Here is a 24,583-nt window from a genome sequence, read left to right as displayed (position 1 = left end):
AAAATAAAAAAAATAACGGGCAGTGTTTGTTTCACTGATGTGTTTGTGTTTTCGTAGAGTCAGGACGGCCGCGTGGAAGTGCGCGGGCGTCACGGAAAGTCCATGCTGACCATCAGCGGCGTTCGACTCTCAGACTGGGGACGATTCGACTGTGAAGCCCTCAGCAGGATCGGGGGCCATCAGAAGAGCATGTTCCTGGATATCGAGTGTAAGATGCACAAAATGCACACATTCGCACCAACTACGAATACACCGTAGCATTGTTTTCAGTTTTCAGTTTAAGTTACTCTAATAAAATATTTCATTACGAGCTATTAATTACTTTCTTAGCAGTGAAATTAGATTACAAATTACTCTTTATAAAAAGTAGAAGTTTTATATCTAGCAATGCATGTATATCTAGACATGAACTACTCTTTATTTTTTTCGAATAAATAATATAAAATCACATAAATTATTCTTAAACTTACGAAAGTATATAAAGGGTCAAGGCTGCATTAAAAACATAACGTTAAATTAAATTATCGTATAGTCTTTGCAGTATTACATCAATTAAATCAGAAGTAACTCGAATTAAACGACGGAAAATATTTAAGTAATCCAAAAAAAGTAATCCGATTACAGTAACTAATTATTTGGTAATTACTCTTTGTCTCTGTGGCCTTTTCAAAGTGCATCTTGCTCTCATAATTATTTTACCCCAAAGTTTTTCTTGATTGCCCTTAAAAAAAACCTAAACGAGCCAATTATGGAACGAATTCTTCCCAAGTAATTTATTCCTCAGGTTGTTATTAATTTCCAGGTCTGTCTCCTGAAATACCAACACGTTGTTGAGGTCACTTGTTTTCTGCATCTCTTTTTATTGCTTCAAATTTTTTTGTCTGCATTTCCTTCATTAGGAAGACATTGCACATTTATGTCACTCATGTTAAATGCGATGAGATGCTAATAAAGCTCTTCGTTTCCCCGAATGCACGCTGACCTTGACATCGGCTCGCGGAGGGAGTGTCTTCATGTCGTGCGTTTAGAGGTTCACGGCCAGCGTGTGAAGAAAGAGGTTGTGAATAAGCTTGGCAGGAGGCAGCCGAGCGTTACCGGACGCTAATGAACTCATTTATTTAGCACAGCCTCGTATCTGCGCTGCTCCTCAGATGTGAAGGACGAACCTACATCAGTCTCTCTAATGGAAGCCTTCTAGTCGGAGTAAAGCAGGAATAATGCCATATGAATGCAGACGCCCTCGGTGCTTAAAACTGAAGCTTCTGTGAAAAATGCATGTGGTCTTTATGACTCTGTTTACTGTAGACGCGTCTGATAATGGAGTGAGACTGTAACGTCTTTCCTTGTTGCAATCAATACTACTCTTCTCTAAAGGCTGTTCAGTGTGCATGATTCACATCGACATCCCCCTTGCATGGAAATAAATTCAAGCTATTGAGTCGCGTCATGGCTGGTGTTATTTTATTATAGATTTTATATATTTTTTTACATATTTTATTTTATATTTTAGTAATTTAGTAAGTTGAGGTTTTGTCATTATTATTATTTTGCATTATTATTATTATTATTTTTTAGTTTTAGTTGCAACAACATACATGAAAACAAAAACAAAAAATCACCAGTCCGCATGTAGTACAGGCCGGTGTTATTTTTGTATTATTTTATTATAATTCTATCGTTAAATGTACATGTATTCATTTAGCAGACTTTTGAGGAATACAACAGCACTATTATAGTTTTTACTTCATATTTTGAATTAGTTTTTGTTTTAATTTTAGGTAAAGTGTGAGTATTTTTTAATGTTTTTGCCTTTATTTATTTATTTATTTATTTATTTTAGTCAATATAGTTTTTATTCATTTTTATTTTAATACACCAAGTTAAACTAAAAGAAAATGAAAACTGTTTCAGGTAATTAAAAAAATAGATTTTTAAAAAATTATTTATTTTACATTTACTGTACATTACATTTTATTCAAAATCATGATAACCATATTTATTATGCTTGTGTTGAAGACCTGTTGGAAAACATTTGAATGGGCCTTTATTTTTAATTTTATAACAAGCTTGAAAATATTGAGTAGCGCTTAATTGAAAAAGCCTGGGAAACTTCCTTCTACTTCAGTAATCTTAGTTTTATGTTCAATCTTTACAGTGTAAGTGGTTGATCAGATGGATAATGTATAGGGTGAAATGGTCCAAAATCCTGTTTTTAATTCTTTGTGGAAATTTAATTCTTTAGGATAACATTGCCAGCCTCCAGTTTTAATTTGCCCGGTCTCTGTCTTTCGCTCACCAGATGCACCGAAGTTCCAGACCAATCAAACCATCTTCTACTCGTGGGAGGGAAACCCGGTGAACATCAGCTGTGATGTGAAGTCCAACCCCCCGGCGAGCATGCTGTGGAGACGAGACCGCTTCACCATCTCCAGTCAAGGAACCAGCAACATCCACATTCACACCGCAGACGGACGATCGCTTCTAGAGGTTTCAGTGCTTTATTTACATTGAGCAAAGCAGTTTGAAAAGAATTCAATATGTGCAGTCATGTCAGTAGTTGACCTTAACTACTAACCGTAAAAAGTGGTTTATGTTGCATTATTGTGTATTAATTGACCTAATATGATGCATTAAATTTTATGAATGCATAAAATTTAGTAAAATTTAATTTAAAATTAGAATTTCAAGTCTTTGGTTCTAGTTTGGAGCTTGTGTAGAACTAGTTTTATTTTAGAATCACCGAGATACTATTATACTAATTTTTTTGGATTTATTTTTAGATTTTATGTTTTTATTATATTTTAGTTAAAGTTATAGTTTTGTGTTTTTGTTATGTATTTATTTATTTATTTAGACTGCCGTATCAGTAAGACTTGTAAGTTTTTTTTTTTATTATTATTTTTTTATAAAGTATCTTCTGCTCTTAAAGGCTGCATTTATTTGATCAAAAATACAGAAAAAAAGTTATTGCAATATAAAAATAATGGTTTCTATTTTAATATCCTTTAAAATATAATTTATTTCCGTGATGCGCAATCATCATTACTCCAGTACAAAGTGTCACATGATGTTCAGAAATCATTCTAATATACTGATTTATTATTATAATCATCAATGTTGGCAACAGTTGTGCTGCCAAATTATTTTTTGGGTGGGAAAATGTGATACTATTTTCAGGATTCTTTGATGAATTTCTTTAACTAAACGTTTAATTTCTTTAAAAACAATAAAATAAAAATAAAAACAAAGGAAAGAATAAAAATGTACTGACCGCAGACTTTTGAACTGTAGTGTATATTCTTAGAAAATATTTCTATTTTAAATAAATGCTCATCTTTTTAACTTTTCATTCATCAAAGAATCCTTCAAAAAGTAAGTTTCACTGATAATAAATCATCATATTATTCATGATTTCTGAAGATCATGTGACACTGAACACTGGAGTAATGATGCTGAAAATACAGCGGAGCATCACAGAAATAAATTAGATTTTAATGTACATTAAAATAGAAAAACATAATTTTACATCAACATAATATTACATTATGGGCTAAGCAAAAGGTGCAGGTTAACACATAACTTCACTACCCAAAACAATCCCTAGCCATCATTTTCTCATTCTCCTCCCCTCTGGTTTGTGTTGATCTACAGGTCACTCCGGTGTCCGACAGGGATTTTGGGCGCTACAACTGCACAGCCAGAAACAACATCGGCGCTCGATACCAGGAGTTTATATTAGCTCAGGCAGGTCAGTGTTTACCAGTAACACCACACTTCACTTGATCAAAATACACCTTTTTCATTTTTAATCCTGGTTTTTGAAAGACATCTTCAGTTTTGTAAGGAAGTAAACTAGATATCCACCAACAGAACTCTATGTATGTAACTCTAACTGTGAAAAGATTGCTAGTTTACAGCATTTTCAAAACATTACATTTGTTACCCAGGTTACTGTTTGTAGGCATTTCATGTTGCCTTTAAGGATGTTTCTAGATCTCATTTTCTCAGTTATTGAAATCATCATAGTGTGTTTGGTTTGAGACGAGGCGACACGTCGACCTGAGAAACTGCTTTGCGTTTGATTTAAACCTGTTGTCATGTGCAGTGCACTGATGTATTATAGAAATTTTCCATAACAGTTATGTCCTTCCCATCTGGCTGCTGCTAATTTAACTGAAGCTAATCTTGTGTAGTGCTGTGTGATTTACTAGAGAGCTCGCTAATATACCAGAGTACTGTACTGTAGACCTGCTTAATATGCCACGAAGAGCTGCAGTTCACTTCAGAGAGGACTTCATCCAGCCCGAGAGAATACACACATACACAATCACACACACTCAAAAACATGCATGCACACACACACAAAAACGTGCATGCACACACACACAAAAACGTGCATGTACACACACACAAACAAAAACATGCATGCACACACACACAAAAACATGCATGCACACACACACAAAAACGTGCATGCACACACACAAACAAAAACGTGCATTCACACACACACGCAAAAACGTGCATGCACACACACAAAAACCTTGCATGGACACACACTACCAAACATGCATGCATGCACACACACATAAATCCTGTATTCAATCCAGAAGGTATAGGGGTGCAAATATTAAACACATATATATATATATATATATATATATATATTTAAAAGAAATAGAAATGTTTATAGATATCTATTTTATACCTCTTTTATATACTTTAAATGCCATTTTCTAAAAGTGACATTTGATATTTCTGTTAATTGCTCAGTAGTTTTTGAAATTCATTTATCTTTGACATTTTGTGGGCCTTCTCATCTTAAAAAGGGCAAAAACATCTTCATTCACATGCACAGAGTGTTTTATTAAATAAACAAAATGCTGCCAGTTACCAACCGCAAACCAGTTGGGATGTTTTCTTTCAGGTCTGTGTTCGGTTTTAAATATGCTAATATGCAAATGTGTGCATATTTAATCCAGTGATGAATAGTTTGCATATTTCAGTGGGTAAAGAAACATTACAAATCTCTGCTTTTATATAAACTGCATTTCCAAAACATTTTTTTTTTTTTTTTTATGTTACTGAAGCAAATCTCTTCTGGTCATCAAGGCTGCATTTATTAAAAATAAATAAATCAATAAATACATTAAAATACAGTAAAAATTTTGAAGTATTTTTAAAATGATAAAACAACTTTTTTTCAACATTAATAATAATCAGAAATGTTTCAGAAATCATCATATTCGAATGATTTCTGAAGATCATGTGACAATGAAGACTGGAGGATTAATGCTGAAAATTCAGCAGCGCACCTCAGGAATAAATCACACTTTAATAGATATTAACATAGAAAACAGGTGTTTTAAATAGAAATAATATTTCAAATTTTTTACTGTGCTTTTGATCAAATAAATGCTGCCTCTGTGAGCACAAGATACATTTGAGCAGTAGTGTATAGTGCTGTCAAGTGATTAATCGCATCCAAAATAATTTTTGTTTGCATAATATATGTGTGTGTGCACTGTGTACATTTATTTTGTACATATGAAGATGCACATACAGCATATATTTGGAAAATATTTACATTTATATAGTTATATTAATTTAAATTATATCATATATAAATATATTTAATATATAAACATACAAATGTTCTTAAATATATGCATGCATGTGTGTGTATTTATATATAAATAATACACACATGATAGGTAAAAAATTATAGCCTGAATGCACTGTAAGTCGCTTTAGATAAAAGTGTCTGCTAAATGCATACATTTAATTAAATGTTTTATTTAATTTAATTTAAATATACACAGTGCACACACATATTATATAAACAAAAACTTTTATTTTGGAAGTGATTAATCATGATCAATTGTTTGACAGCACTAGAATATTTTAAAAGTTTCATTTTGAAGACAGAATACTCAGTGTAGATTAAATGCAGACTTTAAAGATGACAGAAATGGTTGAGTCTGAGGCTTTGCACTTACAATGACGAATGTCTTTCATGATCAGAGTGATTCTTCTACAACAGGAAGTTGAGCTGCGGCCTGCTTCCTGTTGAGCGATGGCTCTTCGCTCTCGTCACTCACAAATGATGATGCATTTTGAGTTTCTCCAGTCTGCAGTTTACCTGATGCTCTGTCACCTGTTTATTTCACATCTGTGCTTTATCACAGGATTAAATGCCTTTCGGACTTTTTATTGCACTGCACATGTTCCATCTATAATACAGATAAACCTCGGAGCTGACAATGTTCAGGATAAATTTGAGTTGACATGTGACCTTCACTTGTGTTGTTTCTCGAGCAGATATTCATTCATGTTAATTGAAAAGCATCGTCATGTTTGTGTTTCTTCACAGACGTCCCGTCGCACCCGTACTCCGTTCGGCTCTCCGCCGTCTCCCAACGTCTGGCCACCGTCTCCTTCATGAAGCCTGACTCTCACGGCGGCGTTCCCATCAGCTACTACATCATCAGCTACAGAGACACGAGCGCACAGGACTGGAGGAGCGTCAGATCACACGCAGTTCAGAGTGAGACACCATCACATTAGTATTAGATTTAGAGTTACTCTTACTGTTATAGGTGACCCTGAAGCACGAGGCCAGTCATAACGGTCAATTCTCTAAAATTGTGATTTGCTCATCATCTGAAAGCAGAGTAAATAAGCTTTCCATTGATGTATGGTTTGTTAGTAGGATAATATAATTAAAAGGATAATAATGAGATACAACTATTTGAAAATCTGGAATCTGAGGGAGCAAAAAAAAAAACTAAATACTAAGGAAATCATCTTTAAAGTTATCCAAATTAAGTTCTTAGGAATGCATATTACTAATAAAAAATTCCTAGAAAATATGGTAGAAAATGTACAAAATATCTTTATGGAATATGATCTTTACTTAATATCCTAATGATTTTTGGCATTAAAGAAAAATGTATCATTTTGACCAATTTTATTTTTTGGCTTATTGCTACAAATATACTCGAGACTTAAGACTGCATTTGTGCTCCAGAGACACAAATATAACTGTTTATATACTATTAAAGTATTTTAAGAAGAATTTAATTCTAGGTTTTCCATATAAATTATTTTTTGCAATGTTCTTTTGTAAAAAATAAAATAAAATAAAAAAAACGATAATTTTTCTATTTAACTTCAATATGTTTAAACTTAATTTTAAAAATTGTACATTTTTTTTAACTATTTTTTGGACATTTTTCTTATAATTTTATCCTTAATTTTATTTGTTAAAAAATTTATGATTTTTTTTAATAGTTTCCATTTTTGTTAAAAATAGCTCTAGCTAACATAAAACACAGACTTTTCAATAGACATTACTGCTGAAATTATGTGATATTTTTCATATTTAGATTTTTTTTTTTTTTTTTTTTTGCTGAAACATACTTTATTTTGGTTAGTTGCCAATGCAATATTTATCTTTTTTTTTTTCATGTATTATTTAATAAATATTTAGTTTATTTCAGCTTTTAATTTTATATTTTATACATTTATCATTTTAATTTAAGCTTAGGTTAAAGTCATTTTTATTTCATGCTTTTGTCTTTATGTATTATATACTTTTTATTATTCAATATTTCAGGGTTTTTATTATTTTTTTATTTTATTTAAGTGTTAGTAATTTTAGTGCACTTATATCAGTTAGTTTTTAAGTTATTTATCTAATATTTACATTTAATTTTATTTCAGCTTAATTTCAGATTTCATTCGACACACTTTTTAAATTAGTTTTAGTTTTAATTAACAATACACATAAAGTAGCATGGATTTTTACATTTACAATTTTAGTAAATTTGTAAGTTTTTTTTATTTTATTATAGTATTTAAAAATATATATTTTTTTTAGCTTTAATTTATTTTTATGTCAGTTTTAGTAATTTTAGTTCTTAAGTTTAAATTTATTTCGGTACTTACTGTAAATACAATTCTTGCTTTCATTTAGAAATTGAAGTATTTCAATGTTTCAGAATAGAATTAAGGATAGAAGAAACTATATTTATATCAAACAGATCTCGTGATAGATGTTTTTTTTATCCTCAGAGCAAAAGTGCAAAGCTATGCAAGTAAAAACAGCATTTAACCGAAAGAAGTGCATGTTTACAGTCTGATTTTTTTCCTAAAAGTCATTATCACTTCTCAAAGCGAGTGTTTTTGCAGGATCAGGATGTCGACAGTCGTTCCATTAGGTTTGGAGCATCTAAACACATTTGCATTCGCAGCAGCGATAATGACTTCAAGCTGTTTGTTCATTAAACTACTTTACTTTCTGCCAAGAATTTTCTTAGCATTACGCCTTCAAATAACGTTTATTGTGCTAAGTGTGATGTAAAACACTTAAAACAAATAAAAAACTTTTAAGTGCTCGTAGTTATATTCCTCAACTCCGTGCCTCAGTCCTGAAGAGCTTCATGTTTCACAGAAAATGGAAAACAATGAGTTCAAGATCCGAGCAACGAGGGAAATTCAATGAGACGTCGGTCTAAAAGCATCCTGGTTACGGTCTCAAACTCAAATTTAGGGTGTAATTACTTCAATTACATCCACACACTCTCTGTGGATTTTTAATTAAGACCTCATTGTTCTTTGATTAAGTGTTCATTGAGCTGCTTCTCTTTTATTAGTGCTTTCTCGTGGAAGTGAATGACTGCAATCACTGGCCAATGTTTTAGATTTGCTGAAGTGGTGCTTTAATCTGAAATACATATTTAGTGTTAGATATATTGAATGACTGAATGAATGGTGATTTTTTTATTTCCTAGATATTTCTATTTAGCTTTCTTTTTGATGTGTAATTTTACTGTGGTCTAAATTTATTTCATTTCTGCTTGTTGCATATGCACATCTTTTTCATCTTATATTTATGTTTAATTATACTTCAGTTTAAGTTCAGTAAATTAAAACAATGTTTTTACATTAACGATTGCTTTTTTGTAAATATTAATAACAGCTTGAATTTATTTTTAATCCAGTTTTAAAATGATTTAATTTCATTTTTTAGTTGATAAGGCAGTATTTAAAACTTCCTTTTAAGTATTTTTTTAACCTTTTCATATAATATTCATATTTTAGATTAATTCCAATGAACTAAAAAAAAATCTTAATTTATTCTTATTGCACATGAACATCTTTTTCATCTAAAATATTTAATTATGCTTCAGTTTAATTTCTGTAAATGAAAACAATATTTTATATATAATATTTTGTTATTTTTTGTAAATATTTATAATAACTTGAATTTATTTTTAATAATATTTTTTTTTAAAAACTTTACTTTAATATTTTCATCAAATATTCATCTTTTATTTTATTTTATTTTAGATTAATTTAAATGATTTTTTAAAGTTTTACTTAACAATAACAATATTCAATAATAAATGAATATATAATAAAAAAATGCAAGATAAATCTCTAAAATTGAAAATAACCTCACATTTTACATTTAGTATTTACTGTAAATATTATGTAAGTATATAATAATGTTAAAGTATTAATTAACACAGATCTCTGTGTGTGTGGAGCAAACAAAAATCTCACTGAATCTTTACAATTAATGGAAATATGAATGTTTGGAAATCTAAACTCACATTTCCTACTGACACACTACAGTAAAAGACAGAAATAACTGACTTCAAGCTGCTGGAAATACTAGTGTTGTGATGATTTCGTCCTCCGCTGTGACAGTATGTGACTAGTCTTAGCTTTTAGCAGCAGTTGAGATGTAGAAGAGTTTATTCTCTTTCTCTCTCAGTGGTTCTGACTCACCTGGAGCCCAACACGACGTACGAGGTGCGTGTGGCAGCGGTCAACGGAAAGGGTCAGGGGGACTACAGCCACACGGAAACCTTCCAGACGTTACCCATCCGTGAGTCTTTCCCCGTCCGTCACATACACCACCAGCCAGTGCCTTCTGCGCAGCACGCCTCCACTCATTTCATACAAGCAAAAACACGTATTATTATGTAAAATTACTTTTCTATTTGAATATATTTTAAAATGTCAAAATGGAATTTCCAGCATCATGATCTTCAGAAATCATTCTAATAAGCTGATTTGATGCTCAACAAACAAAAACATTATTATTATGTTGAAAACAGCCAAGTAAGCCAAGTTTTTTCAGGAATCTTTGATGTATATAGGAAGATCTATACCAGTCAGAAAGCATTAAGCTTTAAATTGACATTTATAATATAATAACAGATTTCTATTTTAAATTAATGCAACATTTTCTTAGTTTTAGAATTTTTATCACATGTTAATGCAAAAAAGTATCGTGTGATATAAGTTGTGTTTGTTTGTTTGCAAATTTTTATTGTATTTGTTGTATTTTTATTTTATTTATTTTTTGTCATATAAATAGCCTTGGATGCTGACATGGCTTAAAATAAATAAATACTATACTATACTATACTATCCTTTAAATAAATGCTGTCCTTCTGAACTTTCTGTACAATAAAGAAACCTGGGGAAAAAATCTACTCAGTTGTTTTCAGCATAATAATATTTTTATTTTATTTATTTATTTATTTATTTGTTTATTTTTAGCAGTAAATCATCATATCAGAATGATTTCTGAAGATCATGTGACACTGAAGACTGGAGGAATGATGCTGAAAATACAGCGGAGCATCACAGAAATAAATTACACTTTAACACAGATTCACATAGAAAACAGCTGTTTTAAATTATAATAATATTAACAAATTTTACTGTATTTTTTAATCAAATAAATCCAGGCTTGGTGAGCAGAAGAGACTACTCCAAAACATTAAATATCTTACTGTTCAAAATCTTGTGACTGGTAGTGTATCAGTGTTTTAACTCTTGGGTTGGGTTCGAGTGTTTGACAGCAAGCACAACGAGATCTTTCTCTGCTGTACAGTCACGTTCTCCAGATTTCAGATGATAGTGTGGTGTGTCTGTGAGATCTTGAGTGGTGTCTGATGTCTGGTTTCTTCAGGCGAGCCGAGTCCTCCCACGGTTCACGGTCAGAGAGGTGTTGGGAAGACCTACAGACTCGGACTGATCAAACAAGACGACGGCGGGATGCCCATCGTGGAGTACATCGTCAAGTATAAAACTGTGCGTACCATACCTCAGGAAACATCAACTGACTTGGAATAAAAATAAAATAAAATAAAATAAACATAAAATGAAATTATAAAAAAAATATGCAACTTGCCAAAGTTCAATAAACATAAACTGACTTGAAATAAATAAAAAAATAAACATTGTCTGAAATAAAACAAAAAATAAAATAAACAAAATAAAATAATTTATATTTTTGTACAATTTGCCAAAGCTCAATAAACATTAACTGAAATAAAATAAAAAATAAAACATTATTAATTGAAATAAAATAAACACAATATAAAATTATTTTTAAAAAATTGAATGCGAGTTGCCAATGTTAAATTAACATCAACTGAAATTACATGAAATTAAAACAAAATTAAATAAACATGAACTGAAATAAAATAAAATAATAACTATTTTTGTTTTAATGCAAATTGCCAAAGCAACATTTTTCATTTTAACTTGGACAAAAATAAATAAATAAATAAAAATTGATATTCAAATGAAAAACAAAAACTGTATAGACATAAATAACCTGACAAAAAAATAAAAAATTAATTAGACTTTGACTAAAAATAAAATTGAAAATATAAAAATAAAACCTGATTCAAAATATTAATAAAAACTATAATAATATCTCAGTTATACTAAAATAACCATTTTAAATATTTACTATTAACATTAATTATTTTTTGTTTTGGTTTAAGTAACTTAAAGGGTTACTCCACCAAAAATCAAAATGTTTTCATTTTATTACTTACTCATGTCGTTCCAAACCCGTAAAAGCTTCGTTCGACTTCGGAAACACAATTTAAGATATTTTGGATGAAAACAGGGAGGCCTGCGACCGTCCCATACACTGCCAAATAAATAAATAACAGTGTCAAGGTCCAGGAGAGTATGAAAGACATCGTCAGAATACTCCATCTGCCGTCAGTGATTGAACCGTAACATTATGAAACAACGATCATACTGTTTGTACACCAAGAAAACTAAAATAATGATTTTTTGGGGGTGGAGTAACCCTTTAATTTTAATAATTTATTTTTCATAAAAATTTTTGAAATGTTAGTTTTTCCATTTAATAATTTTTTTTTCAATTAATTTTACCTTCATTTGAATGAATGAGTGAAAATGGAATCATTCTATTTTTAGTTATCATTAACAGCACTAGCAGCAAAATAACAAAATGTTTGTTATTGCTATTATATATATATATATATATATATATATATATATATATATATATATATATATAGTGTGATAGTATCTGTATTTCATTTATCTGTTAAATGAATAAGTTTCAATGTATAACGCAAGATAAATCTAGATAAGTATGATTAGAAGAGGTTTTTTCAAAAGCATTAAAATTGTAATCATTTCAGACTTGTGACCATCACATTTGCTATAGGCAGTGTTTGCATGCATGAATTCATTGTAAGTGCAAGTCCATGCTGTGTTCTCTGTTTCCACGAGAGGCTTTTAGTCTTCTCAGTCAGGTGAAATCATAAACAAACATGTTTACAGCTGCAAGCTAAACAACAACACTTGTGCTTTAATATCACAGACGCTTGAGAGAAACTGTAGGTTTGTTGCATGTTTGCACACACTGTGTTAGTCTGAGCTGAAGTTATCGTGTTTCTGATGGGTCGTCTGAAGAATCCTGCTCTCGCCGTGGCCTCATTTGCTTAAAGAATACAGCTTTGAAAGCTTTGAAGTCCTTTCGTTCTCCACAGAGGAGCAGCATGAGGCGATTCCTCTCCGTCACGGATATAAGGAACAAAAAGAGCCAAGCGCTCAATACTAACACTTCCACCTACACTGACCTGCGCTGCATCCTGCTCTCAGAGCAATCTCAGACAACACAGATTCAGAAGCCACACTAATTAACATTAAATTAAACTCATTTTGCCACCGAAGCTGCATTTATTTGAATAAAAATACAGTAAAAAATTTTAAATATTATTGCAATTTAAAAATCTGTTTTCTATGTAAATATCTGTTAAAATATAATGTATTTCTGTGATGCTCCGCTGTATTTTCAGCATCATTCCTCCAGTTTTGTTTTGGGGAAAAATGTGATTAATTGCACAATGTAAAAAACTTTTTTCATCGAAAATTATATTGCACAGTAAAAATAAATGACTAAATATATCACTTGTATTCAATGTGAAAATATTGTGGATCAGTTTGATCACTTTAATGTATTAATTTCTGTATTAATTTTTAATTATTGAGATTTATTAAGAAATAAAGAAAGAAAGAAAGAAAGAAAGAAAGAGAAAAATAACTTATTGAAACCAAAAGATTGAACTGTTGTGTAAAGGAATATAATGAATAATATTAGCATATGAAACCATTAAATGTAATGGTAATATTAATTTAACTGAATATAAATTACTATTATTATTATTATTAACATTATCATCTTTTTATTACAGTAATGGCACTTTTTGGGGGAAATGTGATTAATAGCACAATGTAAAAACACTAAATAATTATAATAATTCATAGTATGTTATTTATTTATTTGTTTATTTGCATTGTTTTTTTTTTTGTTTTTTTTTTCATAAATTTTTTCATTTAATTTTGTGTGAAATATCTTGGATATTTGAAATATCAGGGGCGGAGCCTAACACTCAGAAGAGAAAAGACTAATTAGATCACAAACAAACACAGATACAACACTCAGAAGGCTTAGGCCGTAACACATGTATACTTAGTGAATTAATGTATACATTAAACTATTATCGACATTAAACTATGGAACATACATGAATAAATAAATATCAGCAACATGTCATGGTGATATTTGTTGAACTGTAATATTATTACTTGTTGTTTTGTTGCTTTTGTTTAGTTTCCCGTACACTTGCTTAACTTTCCTTTTCATCTGAAAAGTCCACTTTTCTCAGTTCTCGATTAATAAGATATGTCCTCGGTCTACATATAAGCCACATTGTGGGGGTAAAATTGGTTTCGTTTCAGGTTGACTTTAAAAGACACTCAAAAGAGAAATTAAAGGACACTGTTATCTCCGTCAGCCAATGAAAACGTGTTTATGTCGATCACGTGAGAAGCTCTCAGTGAAGCCTGCAAAGCATCATGGGAAGTGAAATCTCTTTAAAGTGTTTTACTGAAATACATGATTGCTGCAGACAAGATACTTTCAGACGTATCAGGTCCGGATGAGTCTAAACCATTCGTTATTCCTCCTTTAGATATTTTTGTTTATTTTCTGTCTCATTTTATATCGTTTTTGATGCGGTCCATCAGACTCTGATGATGATCCAAACATCTGAAAATGAAAATAAAACACCATTAAGGCACTATTTCCAAGTCATCTCAAGCAGTGTTATTATTGTGAACCAATAAAATATATAATAATTGTTAAACTAAGTATTAACTGACATGAAATTAAAAATAAATAATAACCCTAAACCTTTAAAAGGTAGTGTCCAATTAATTAATGCATACATATTAAGTAAAGGGTGTATTTATATTTAATTATTAATATGTATTTAAATATATGTATAAATATATTTAAATATTTAAATGGAGTCTTTGTAAAACTAAACTAAAAACTAAATTAAATTGTGAAATCAATGTAAATAAATAATATAAAATATAAAAAAAATTGAATACTTAAAAATATACTTTTATAAACTTTTATTCAATAAATATACAAATATATATGTATAATATTTGAATATTTAATACTGAAAGTTTAAGAATGCAAACAGGTTTTCTGTAAGGTGTAGGTTTAGAGTTAGGGTTAGAAAATATAGTTTGGTTGGTATAAAAGTAATAGAAGTCTATGGAAAGTCCCCACAATTCAAATAAATAAACGTGTGTGTGTGTGTGTGTGTGTGTGTGTATGTATAATGACATGGGTATGACACAGGTATTACAAGGAGAGGGTCACTTATGAGGACATAACCCATGTCCCCATTTTTCAAAACACTTATAAATCATACAGAATGAGTTTTTTTGAGAAAGTAAAAATGCACAAAGTTTCCTGTGAGGGTTAGGGTTAGGTGTAGGGTTGGTGAAGGGACATAGAATATACAGTTTCTACAGAATAAAAACCATTACACCTATGGGATGAACACACTTTACACAAAAACAAACGTGTGTGTGTGTGTGTGTGTGTGTGTGCAGGATAAAGAGGAGCAGTGGATGACGAAGCTGGTTCCCGGTGTGAATGATTTCGCTCTGCTTCAGCCGCTGCAGTGGAACACACGCTACAACGTGGAGATCACGGCACGCAACGTCAAGGGTCTGTCGGAGCCCACCTTCTTCCAGTTCCTCATGCCGCAGAAACCCGACATCACAGGTACATCCTCCGTGCACCTACAGCTGAACGGTGTCAGATTAGTGCAGAATCCATTCTCTTTTATATATGGCATAGACTCTGTTATAAACCCTACATAGGGAGCGACCTTCTGATACACAGTAAGTCTAGTGGAGCTTCACAAGCTATTTGTGTCTCTGCAGCACAAAACCAGTCTTGAGTCTATGAGGTATATTTGTATGAATAGACAACAATACATTGCATTGGTCAGAATTATATTTTTTTATTTTATGCCAAAAAATCATTACGGATATTAAGTAAAGATCCATGAAGATATTTTGTAAACTGCCTAACATAAATAGTAACATGCATTGCTAAGAACAAAATTTGTACAACTTTAAACATGATTTTCTTAATGTTTAGATTTCTTTGCACCCTCCGATTCCAGATTTTCAGATTTGAGGTTGAAATCTGAGGAAAAGTGCCTCGTAAGACGAGCCCTTAGTAGTCAGCAGCAGACAGCAGGCGGTTCACTGGTTAGGGAACAGATCGCTGGTTTCTGGTCAGCAGACAGCGGCTGTAAAACGCTGCGTGGGCATGAATATGATGATAAAGACATTCGGCTCTGTGTAATAATGTATGATAGCGATGCTTCATACAGGACAGTGACTTCAGCGGCGCTCAGGGCCAGTTTTGTGAGTCATTTGGTGCTCTATTGGCAGATAATGTTAGTGCAACTTACGTGTATTTCTCACAGAAGGTGTTCAGGATCTCACTAACAATCTGAAACCTGAAATAGAAATAACTCTGTTACACATTCAGATCAGAATATGAATGTTTTGTTGGTTTAAGTTTCAGAGGGTAGTTTTTACAGTTTGGTATTATTAAAAAGACAAGAAAATAACTTTGCATTGATGTTATAGGTGTGCGTCTGTTTTTGTTCCCCATAGTGAGTTTTATTACATTAAAACTCCTCTTTTTGGTGGTTTACTTATAGTTTTAATTAGTTTTGAACGTCTTAAGTTGAATCACTAGTGTTTTAATAACCGATCGTTAGTTGTTGATCGATTAGTCAGTGTTTAAAGGGACAGTTCACCCAAAAATGGAAATTCTGTCATTGTTTACTCTCCCTCAAAACTGAGTTTCTTTCTTCTGTGGACATGTTTTGAATAATGTTGGGAACCGAACAGTTGACGGCAGCCATTGACTTCCCTTTAATATGAAGTCAGTGAAGGAATAGTTCACTCAAAAATCACAATGTGCTGGAAATGTGCTCAACTTCAGACCATCCGAGACGTAGAGTTTGTTTCTTCATCAGATTTGGAGAAATTTAGCATTGCATCACTTGCTCACCAATGGATGTGAATGGGTGCCGTCAGAATGAGAGTCCAAACAGCTGATAAAAACATCACAATAATCCACAGCAGTCCATCAGTTAACATCTGGAGAAGACAAAAGATGAAACACATCCAGCATTAAGATGATTTAAATAGTGCTTGATCTGTGCAGATTTCTCTCCTGATTCAGAACACTTTTTCACTGGAGGAAGTGTTATTATGGATTATGGACTCATATTTTAAACATTATCAGATGTTCACTGATGGACTGGAGCGCTGTGGATTATTGTGATGTTTTATCAGACTCTCATTCTGACGGCACCCATTCACTGCAGAGCATCCATTGATGAGACACTGATGCAATGCTACATCTCTACAAACCTGATGAAGAAACAAACTCCTCCTAATCTTGGATGGCCAGCTAATTTCATTTCTGACTGAACTATTGCTTTAACTTGAAGCGGCAAAAGCGAGTGTTTGTGTGACTGATGCTCTCTGCGTTTCTCTCTCTGATAAGAATCAATGAAACTCTCTGAAGATGTTCAGGGCACTGATGTTGACTCGAGGTTTGAAGAGTTTTCTTCTGATCAGTGCTTCAGGTGTGTGCAGGACATTAACAGACGTTTAGATGCTCTCAGATGGTGTTTACGCTGCGGGGCAGTCCATGTATTCCTAATATGACGGTAAATGTCAGTCTCCGCTGGTTCTTTGTGTGAATCTTTGATGCCTTCATCCATAACGCATCAAAACAACTTGAAACTTGTCCTAAAGCTTTGACTAACTTCAGATCAATATGGGAAGAGCTGTGGACTAAACACATCAGAAACAGTCGTATCTCTGAGCCTGTGATTACTGAGAAATCATCTAAAAGCATTGTTTTCTGTCTAGATACAATTAGTACATGCTTTCAGAGGAAGAATGAAGAACTACTGGATTGCATCTTTAAGCATTTCAATGCATTGTAAACTGTCATGTTTCTTGTAGATTAACTTTTTTTGTCTTTGTTTTATCATAAAGGAGTGATGCACTTTTCAAACATATGACTGTTAGCCAATGAGGTAACATTTGACTACTGCAAAAATATATGAAAACAGATCCAATAGACTATATATATATATATATATAAAACTATTAAAAAAAACTATAAAAAATATAACTATATATAACTATAAAAAAATGAAAGCAGGTGGTTTTAAAGTATCAACGTTACTAAAACTTGAATAAAATAAAGCTAAATATTAACATATTTAAAAAATTAAAAAAGTCAAAAGCATATAAAATTGCAAAAATAATATGACATTTTTTATTATTATTTTACAGAGAGAGAAATGTAGGATGTTTGATGTATGTTATGTTTACTGAACAGTTTCATTGTTAAATAAAACTATAAAAAATTAATTGTTTATTGAAATAATGTAATAATAGTATTAGGGTGAAAACTAAACTATGTTTTTACTAAGATTAACCAAATTAGAACTAAAATAAAAATAATGCTAAATATAAATATGGAAGACAAAAAGCACAGAACAAAATAATTCAAATTCAAATTTAAAACATTAATAAAGGCTATAATAATATTTAAATAATAAAAAAATAACACTACTGGCAACATGGACAGCCATCAGAAAATGTTAGTGTTTTAATATATAACATATAACATAACAACTTTTACTGTGTTTTTTATATATATATATATATATATATATATATATATATATATATATATATATATATATATATAAATATGACAATAAATTAATAAATGTTGAATGAATTTAGTAATGTAATGTTTGACCCTGGCAAATAAATAAATGCATACTGGGAATATATAGCAAAACAAATCTGACAGCAGTGTGTTGTGCTTTGCATTTATTCTTATTCATAGATAGAAAAATAGAAAGAGTGTAACATTTAGACGTTGATGCATGTTATAAAAAAATAAATGACATGTAAGTGGCCCTGAACTACACTGAGATGTTAACACCCCTGTCGTCTCTCTCAGACACAAACAGAACATGATCATGAAGAAACCTCTGAAGATCTCCATCCATCGGTGTGTTTTCAGTCATGTCTTCTGAGCGTGTGTGTGTTTTGCTCCCGGTCTCAGCAGACTCCCTGTTCAGCGGCCTGGGCCTCGGCGCGGTGGTGGGGCTTAGCGTGGCGGCTCTTCTTCTGCTGCTGGTGCTGGTGGACATCAGCTGCTTCTTCCTGCGTCAGTGTGGCCTGCTCATGTGCATCACCCGCAAGCTCTGCAGCAAGAAAACCTCCACCAGCGGCAAGAGCAAGGAGCTGGAAGAGGGCAAAGCTGCGTATCTGTGAGTTCATCAGCGTTCGTTTGCATGGGTGCCGTCGCTTCTCGGTCCGTCCGTCGTTCTCGTGAGCTCGTCGTTGCACTGGATCGGTCGTTTGGGGTGATGGATGATTACTTGTGAGGATGTGGCAGCTGGTCAGACCAGAAGAACAGTTACTGGGTCTTAGGAGATGTTAGGTTGTTTTTGTCTTACAGTAAAAATTTTGCGCTAACATTGTTTTCTCAATCAACATCAAATGTGTTTTGAAGGATTTCATGTCCTGAAATTGCATTTTTATTCATCGTGAATGCATGATGCATGATAGATTTATGTTTCAAACAAATGCTGTCCTTTTGAATTTATTTATTATTCGTCTGTGAATCCACAATAATATCGTGCAGCACAACTGTTTTCAACATCGAACTTGATTCGCAAATCAGCATATTAGGATGATTTCTGAAGGATAGCAGGACTGGAGAAATTCAGCTTTGATCACGGGAATAAATTACATTTCAAAATTGCATTCACATTGAAATCAGTTATTTTACATTGCAATAATATTTCACAATTTTTACTGTATTTTTAATCAAATTCATGCAGCCTTGTTGAGCAGAAGAGACCAAGTAACGATTTACCGACATGAAACATTTCAACAGTCGTTTGGTTGGAACAACGTTGTCTTCGTGAGACTGTGTTTAGCATAATTTCAATGATTTTATAATCATTTTCACATTTACATTTGAAAGCCTGCTAATGAAGTAATAATCTGTCTCCTTTGAATCTGATGATTGATAAAAACTGACAGTCATTATCTAATAATGAGGGTTGAATTCCACCCTCAACTTACAGTAAATTATTTCATAATACGTTCCCATTACCATTAAACGCTATTAATAATATGCACATATAGATATGCAGTAATGGGCTCGTTTAATAACGTTCTGCTGAGTGTCTTCAGTAAATGATCAGAATCGCTTTAGCATTAGACAGACCTCATGAGATTCATTTGCTAATAAAAGACTGGGTCTATTGATCTGTTTGCATTAGCGGCGCATTAAGTCCAGCGCCGGTGGGTTTACTGTCATAATGGAAGATTCTTTCAGATATTATTGCTCACATACACAATTACTCGCTCTAGTATGACTAGCACCGAGACAGAAGTCAAAATAAAACCTCTGGAGATTGAGATTTAGATCGGTCTAACAGTGCAGGAAGAAGTAAGGACATTATAACATGCCTTAGCATCTTTAATAGATCTATACATGTAGACGATTGTGTTCAGAATGCAATACAATGTTTTATTAATAGTTGCATTGGCTGAAAATGTGCTCACCCTTATACCATCGATTCAAGATGTGGATGAGTTTGTTTCTTCATCAGGTTTGTAGAAATGTAGCATTGCATCAGTGTCTGATCAATGGGTGCTCTGCAGTGAATGGGTGCCGTCAGAATGAGAGTCCAAACAGCTGATAAAAACATCACAATAATCCACAGCACTCCAGTCCATCAGTGAACATCTGGAGAAGACAAAAGATGAAACAAAATATGTTTTTTTCATGAGTTTACAATCAATAATAACGCTTCCTCCAGCCATTACTTGTGGATTATTGTGATGTTTTTATCAGCTGTTCGGATTCTCATTCTGACGGCACCCATTCACTGCAGAGCATCCATTGATGAGACAGCAATGCTGCATTTCTCCAAACCTGATGAAGAAACAAACTCATTTACATCTTGGATGGTCTGAAGGGTGAGCACGTTTTCATTTTTAGCTGAACTTTTCCTATATACTAAGTAAGATTAGTATGTAGACCATTATGCAATGGTAAACAGTAAGTATGTTGAAATATAGTTGAGCTGTTTATCAGTGTGCCATTCTGAACCTTCCCAGTGTGCACTTGTGTTTAGTGTGATGGACACCTGCATGTGTGTTTGTGTGAGTAGGGTTGATGGCTCGAAGGAGCCCATCGTGGAGATGAGAACTGAAGAAGACAGAATAACTAACCAGGAGGACAGCAGTCAAGTGCACGAACCCAATGAGACGACTCCTCTGACAGAGCCAGAGTAAGAGTTAGAGCTCAAATGTGAAGTGCGTCAGAGACTATTACAGCATTACAGCTGACGCTTAATCAGTTAACCTTTCAAACATTTTGGTAGGAAGTAAGATTTTTTAAAAAGACATTAGTACTTTTATTCATCAATGACGCATTAAACTGTTACAAAAGTAACAATAAAGATGTTTATATGGTTTAAAAAAAACTTTCTATTTATCTGTGAATCCTGAAAAATCAGTTGCCACAAAAATATTGTGCAGCACGACGTGTGTTGAACATTGATAATAATCAGAAATGTTTCTTGAGCAGTAAATCATCATATTATTCTGATTTCTGAAGATCATGTGACACTGAAGACTGGAGGAATGATGCTGAAAATACAGCGGAGCATCACAGAAATAAATTACACTTTAACACAGATTCACACAGAAAACAGATATTTGAAGTTGTAATAATGTAAAAATTTTTACTGTATTTCTTTGAAATAAACGCAGCCTTGATGAGGAGAAGTGCCTTAATTCATAAACACTAATTACCAAGTACAACCCCAAACTTTTTATGTTCAGTAGAGTCTTTGACTGGAATCGCTCTTAGATCTTACAGAATACAGCCAATAATCTCAGTACTCAGTCTGTTCTGTCCTAGCAACCACTATGAACTACCTTATCAACGGTTAACTATTACTCAAGCCATATTTGAAGTCCAAACTCATAATATCTCCTTCAAAAAATGTAAGTCTGCACAACCTTCAAATTTCAAGGATTTTTAAGTTTGTCTTGTCTAATATTACTTTTATAAGTTTAAAAGTTTTATTTTATGTTTTTTTTTTTTTTTTTATTAGGCCTTAAAACCCCTAAGGGGCTGTTTTTAAACTAAAAATGTGTGATTTTGTTGTGTGTTTTATTGGATGTTCATTCACACGACAATGGCGATTCCAAAAAGATTTGATAAAAATTTGATGAAAGTGCACGTTTTTGAAAACGATACATTTATCATCTCTGTGTAAAAAAACGCATCAGTTATTTTCGTGGAATCTGAATGCGAAACTTTTCAAAGATATGTTTACTTTAGTGCTACTTTTAGTAGGATTTAGTCTTATGTTTTTATTCACTAATGTTTTTACTCTCTATATTAAAGGCCCATTAATGGATAACTATAACAATAACTATCACACTATATATTACTGTCCACACCAGCGAACAATAATGTTTTATTAATTATACGTTCGCATTTCATTTAAATACTCAAGCTGTTTACATTTAGTGGATTCTGATTGGCTGTCAAGGTTTTTTTTTTTTTTTTTTTTATCAGCCAATAAAAAAGTTCTGAAACTGATTTTAACAATTTATTTTCATGAGATTTTGAAGCATGAAATAAACATGAATGAACATCAGAACTTTTTTTTTCAACTGTTTAAAGACATCAATACACAATTTTTTTTCTACTCTCTTATTTGTTTATTTGGACAAGACAACATTTGAATGCATTTTACAAACTTAAAATGCACTGACAGACAAAACAGAGCAGAACTTCTGTTATAAAACAAGGACTCAGCTTTCAAATGTAATATATTTTTTAAGAAATTCAAACAATAAATACCATTTTGTGGCTCTTTAATGTGTCGTGACAGATCAGTTCAAGCGGCATGCAAACCGATAATCTCTTACTAATAGTTATAGCACAAAATAAACATGAATGAACATCAAAATACTTCATTTCTACCATGCACAGATGTCAATATCACATTGTCAACAGACGTTAATCTACTCTCCTATCTGGTTTATTTGTCGGACAAAACAAAGCCAGATTCTGCGTTATGATTGGTCAAATCACCTGTCAATCAAACTCCCTGCGAAGGGTCATCTAGAAGTCACCAGCTATTGACAGTTGTAGCTAAATGTTAGTTTGAGCCTCTGTTTTTTTTTTTTTTTGCGTCAACATAATCTGCTGATATATAGACGCCACTTACATTTTCAGTTTGTCGTCGAAGAACATTTGCATGCTAATGAGATGCATGACTTTTCCTTTTGTTGTCAGCCGTTCGGCCTCGTTTGTGTCACAAAGCATGTCGAATGATGATTAAATGACACTGATTCTGACTGCAGGAAGCTCCCGCTGAAGGAGGAGAACGGCAAGGAGGTGCTGAAGCCGGACTTGATCGAGATCAAGGTCCACACGGACAACAGCATCCACACAAAACAGGACGACAGCAAAGCGTAATGGAGCCCGGAGACGATCCCAGCCCCGAACAAACTCAGACCAAATGTAGAAAGCAGAAAAAATCATGACGGAGATACGACAAGTGAAGAAAAAAGGCTGTGTAAATATGTTCAAACGCAAACAGAGACTGCGTTTTTGTGATAAAAAACTACTTTGATCGCTACTTTTCCGTTGGCGTTTGCATCCTGATTTTTTCTGGTTGGGCTATGGAGGATCCCAGAAATTAATTTCCAGACCTTTCTTCTACTTTCCAGGCATGAGTCTGATTGTATTCTGCCCAGCGGGACGTTGTGTTGTGTCTATAGTCTAAATGATGTCAGATTCTGGGCTTCTCATCTAAACGTGTTAGAGACTTCGTCGGTTTTGGCCTTTTTCGATGCTTTGGTAGAACTTTTCCATGGGGAAAATCCAGATGGATTTGATTTCTTCTATTTTTCCGGGCATGTCCGACGAGAACTAGGTGGTGTGTCTTATGTATGTCGAATTCTGAAGCTTGTTTTCCATTTCATCACCATCAGTTTTAAACGCAGGGGTCACTTCGCAAAAGAAACCGGAAAAAACGTTGTTGTAAAGTGACTTTGTAGTTCGGATTTGCTCAACTGCCATGATGCCAGATGATGCTCTTATTAATTCATGTTGATTAATGTGTGCATGTGTGATTGTATGTGAGAGTGAGTACACAAATACAAAAAACAAAGATGCAAATGTTTGCCAGATGCTTTTTTGCTAGAGTTCGCTTTAGTTCGTTATTCAGGAAACTTCTGTGAACATGACAACAGTTTAATTAATTTGCTCAAGGAGGATTATCTTCCAACAGTTAGTCCATCATGACTAGTACTTGAAAAGTTAAATTATTGATAAATATGTGTATACATAAATGTAAGTTTTCCTTTTAATTTTATTTACATTGTTTCTAATTTATTAATGTAATTTTGATTTTGTCATTTTTATTAGTTTTGCTTAAACGTATTTTATTTCACTTATTGTTTTTAAAGCTATATTGTTAATTCAGTTAGTTTTTGTCATTGTAATATAATGTTTTAATTTAAATCCAATTTAATGACATTTAATATGATTCAATTGTTTTTATTTTTATTTTTTTTTCCTTTTTTTTGTCATTTATTATGTGCTTTTATTTTATGCTTATTTATATTTTGCATCGTATATACACTACAAAAAATATTTTCTTCTTTAGTATTTATGTTTTGGTTTCTAGTTTAAATATCAATAATTTCTTGAATCAGGATGCATTTACTTGAAATTTACTAGTTTTTTTTT

The 24,583-nt window shown here is 32.4% G+C and overlaps 1 protein-coding gene across 1 annotated transcript in view; it reads left to right on the top strand.

Annotated features, from left to right (window-relative positions):
* Window positions 1–24,376, top strand: part of LOC127948947 (neural cell adhesion molecule 2-like) — a 47,977-nt gene extending 23,601 nt beyond the window's left edge. The window contains exons 9-17 of the mRNA XM_052545827.1: window positions 58–208; window positions 2,300–2,487; window positions 3,652–3,748; window positions 6,374–6,547; window positions 9,785–9,898; window positions 10,994–11,115; window positions 15,271–15,445; window positions 18,848–19,055; window positions 23,191–24,376. Of these exons, the coding sequence (XP_052401787.1) occupies window positions 58–208; window positions 2,300–2,487; window positions 3,652–3,748; window positions 6,374–6,547; window positions 9,785–9,898; window positions 10,994–11,115; window positions 15,271–15,445; window positions 18,848–19,055; window positions 23,191–23,305 (1,344 nt within the window). The 3' untranslated portion in view covers window positions 23,306–24,376. The remainder of the gene's footprint in view (window positions 1–57; window positions 209–2,299; window positions 2,488–3,651; window positions 3,749–6,373; window positions 6,548–9,784; window positions 9,899–10,993; window positions 11,116–15,270; window positions 15,446–18,847; window positions 19,056–23,190) is intronic.
* Window positions 24,377–24,583: the final 207 nt, after the last annotated feature.

This window comes from Carassius gibelio, chromosome B1 (genome assembly GCF_023724105.1).
Source record: "Carassius gibelio isolate Cgi1373 ecotype wild population from Czech Republic chromosome B1, carGib1.2-hapl.c, whole genome shotgun sequence".
Lineage (NCBI taxonomy): Eukaryota > Metazoa > Chordata > Actinopteri > Cypriniformes > Cyprinidae > Carassius > Carassius gibelio.
This window is presented reverse-complemented; position numbering and strand designations above follow the sequence as displayed.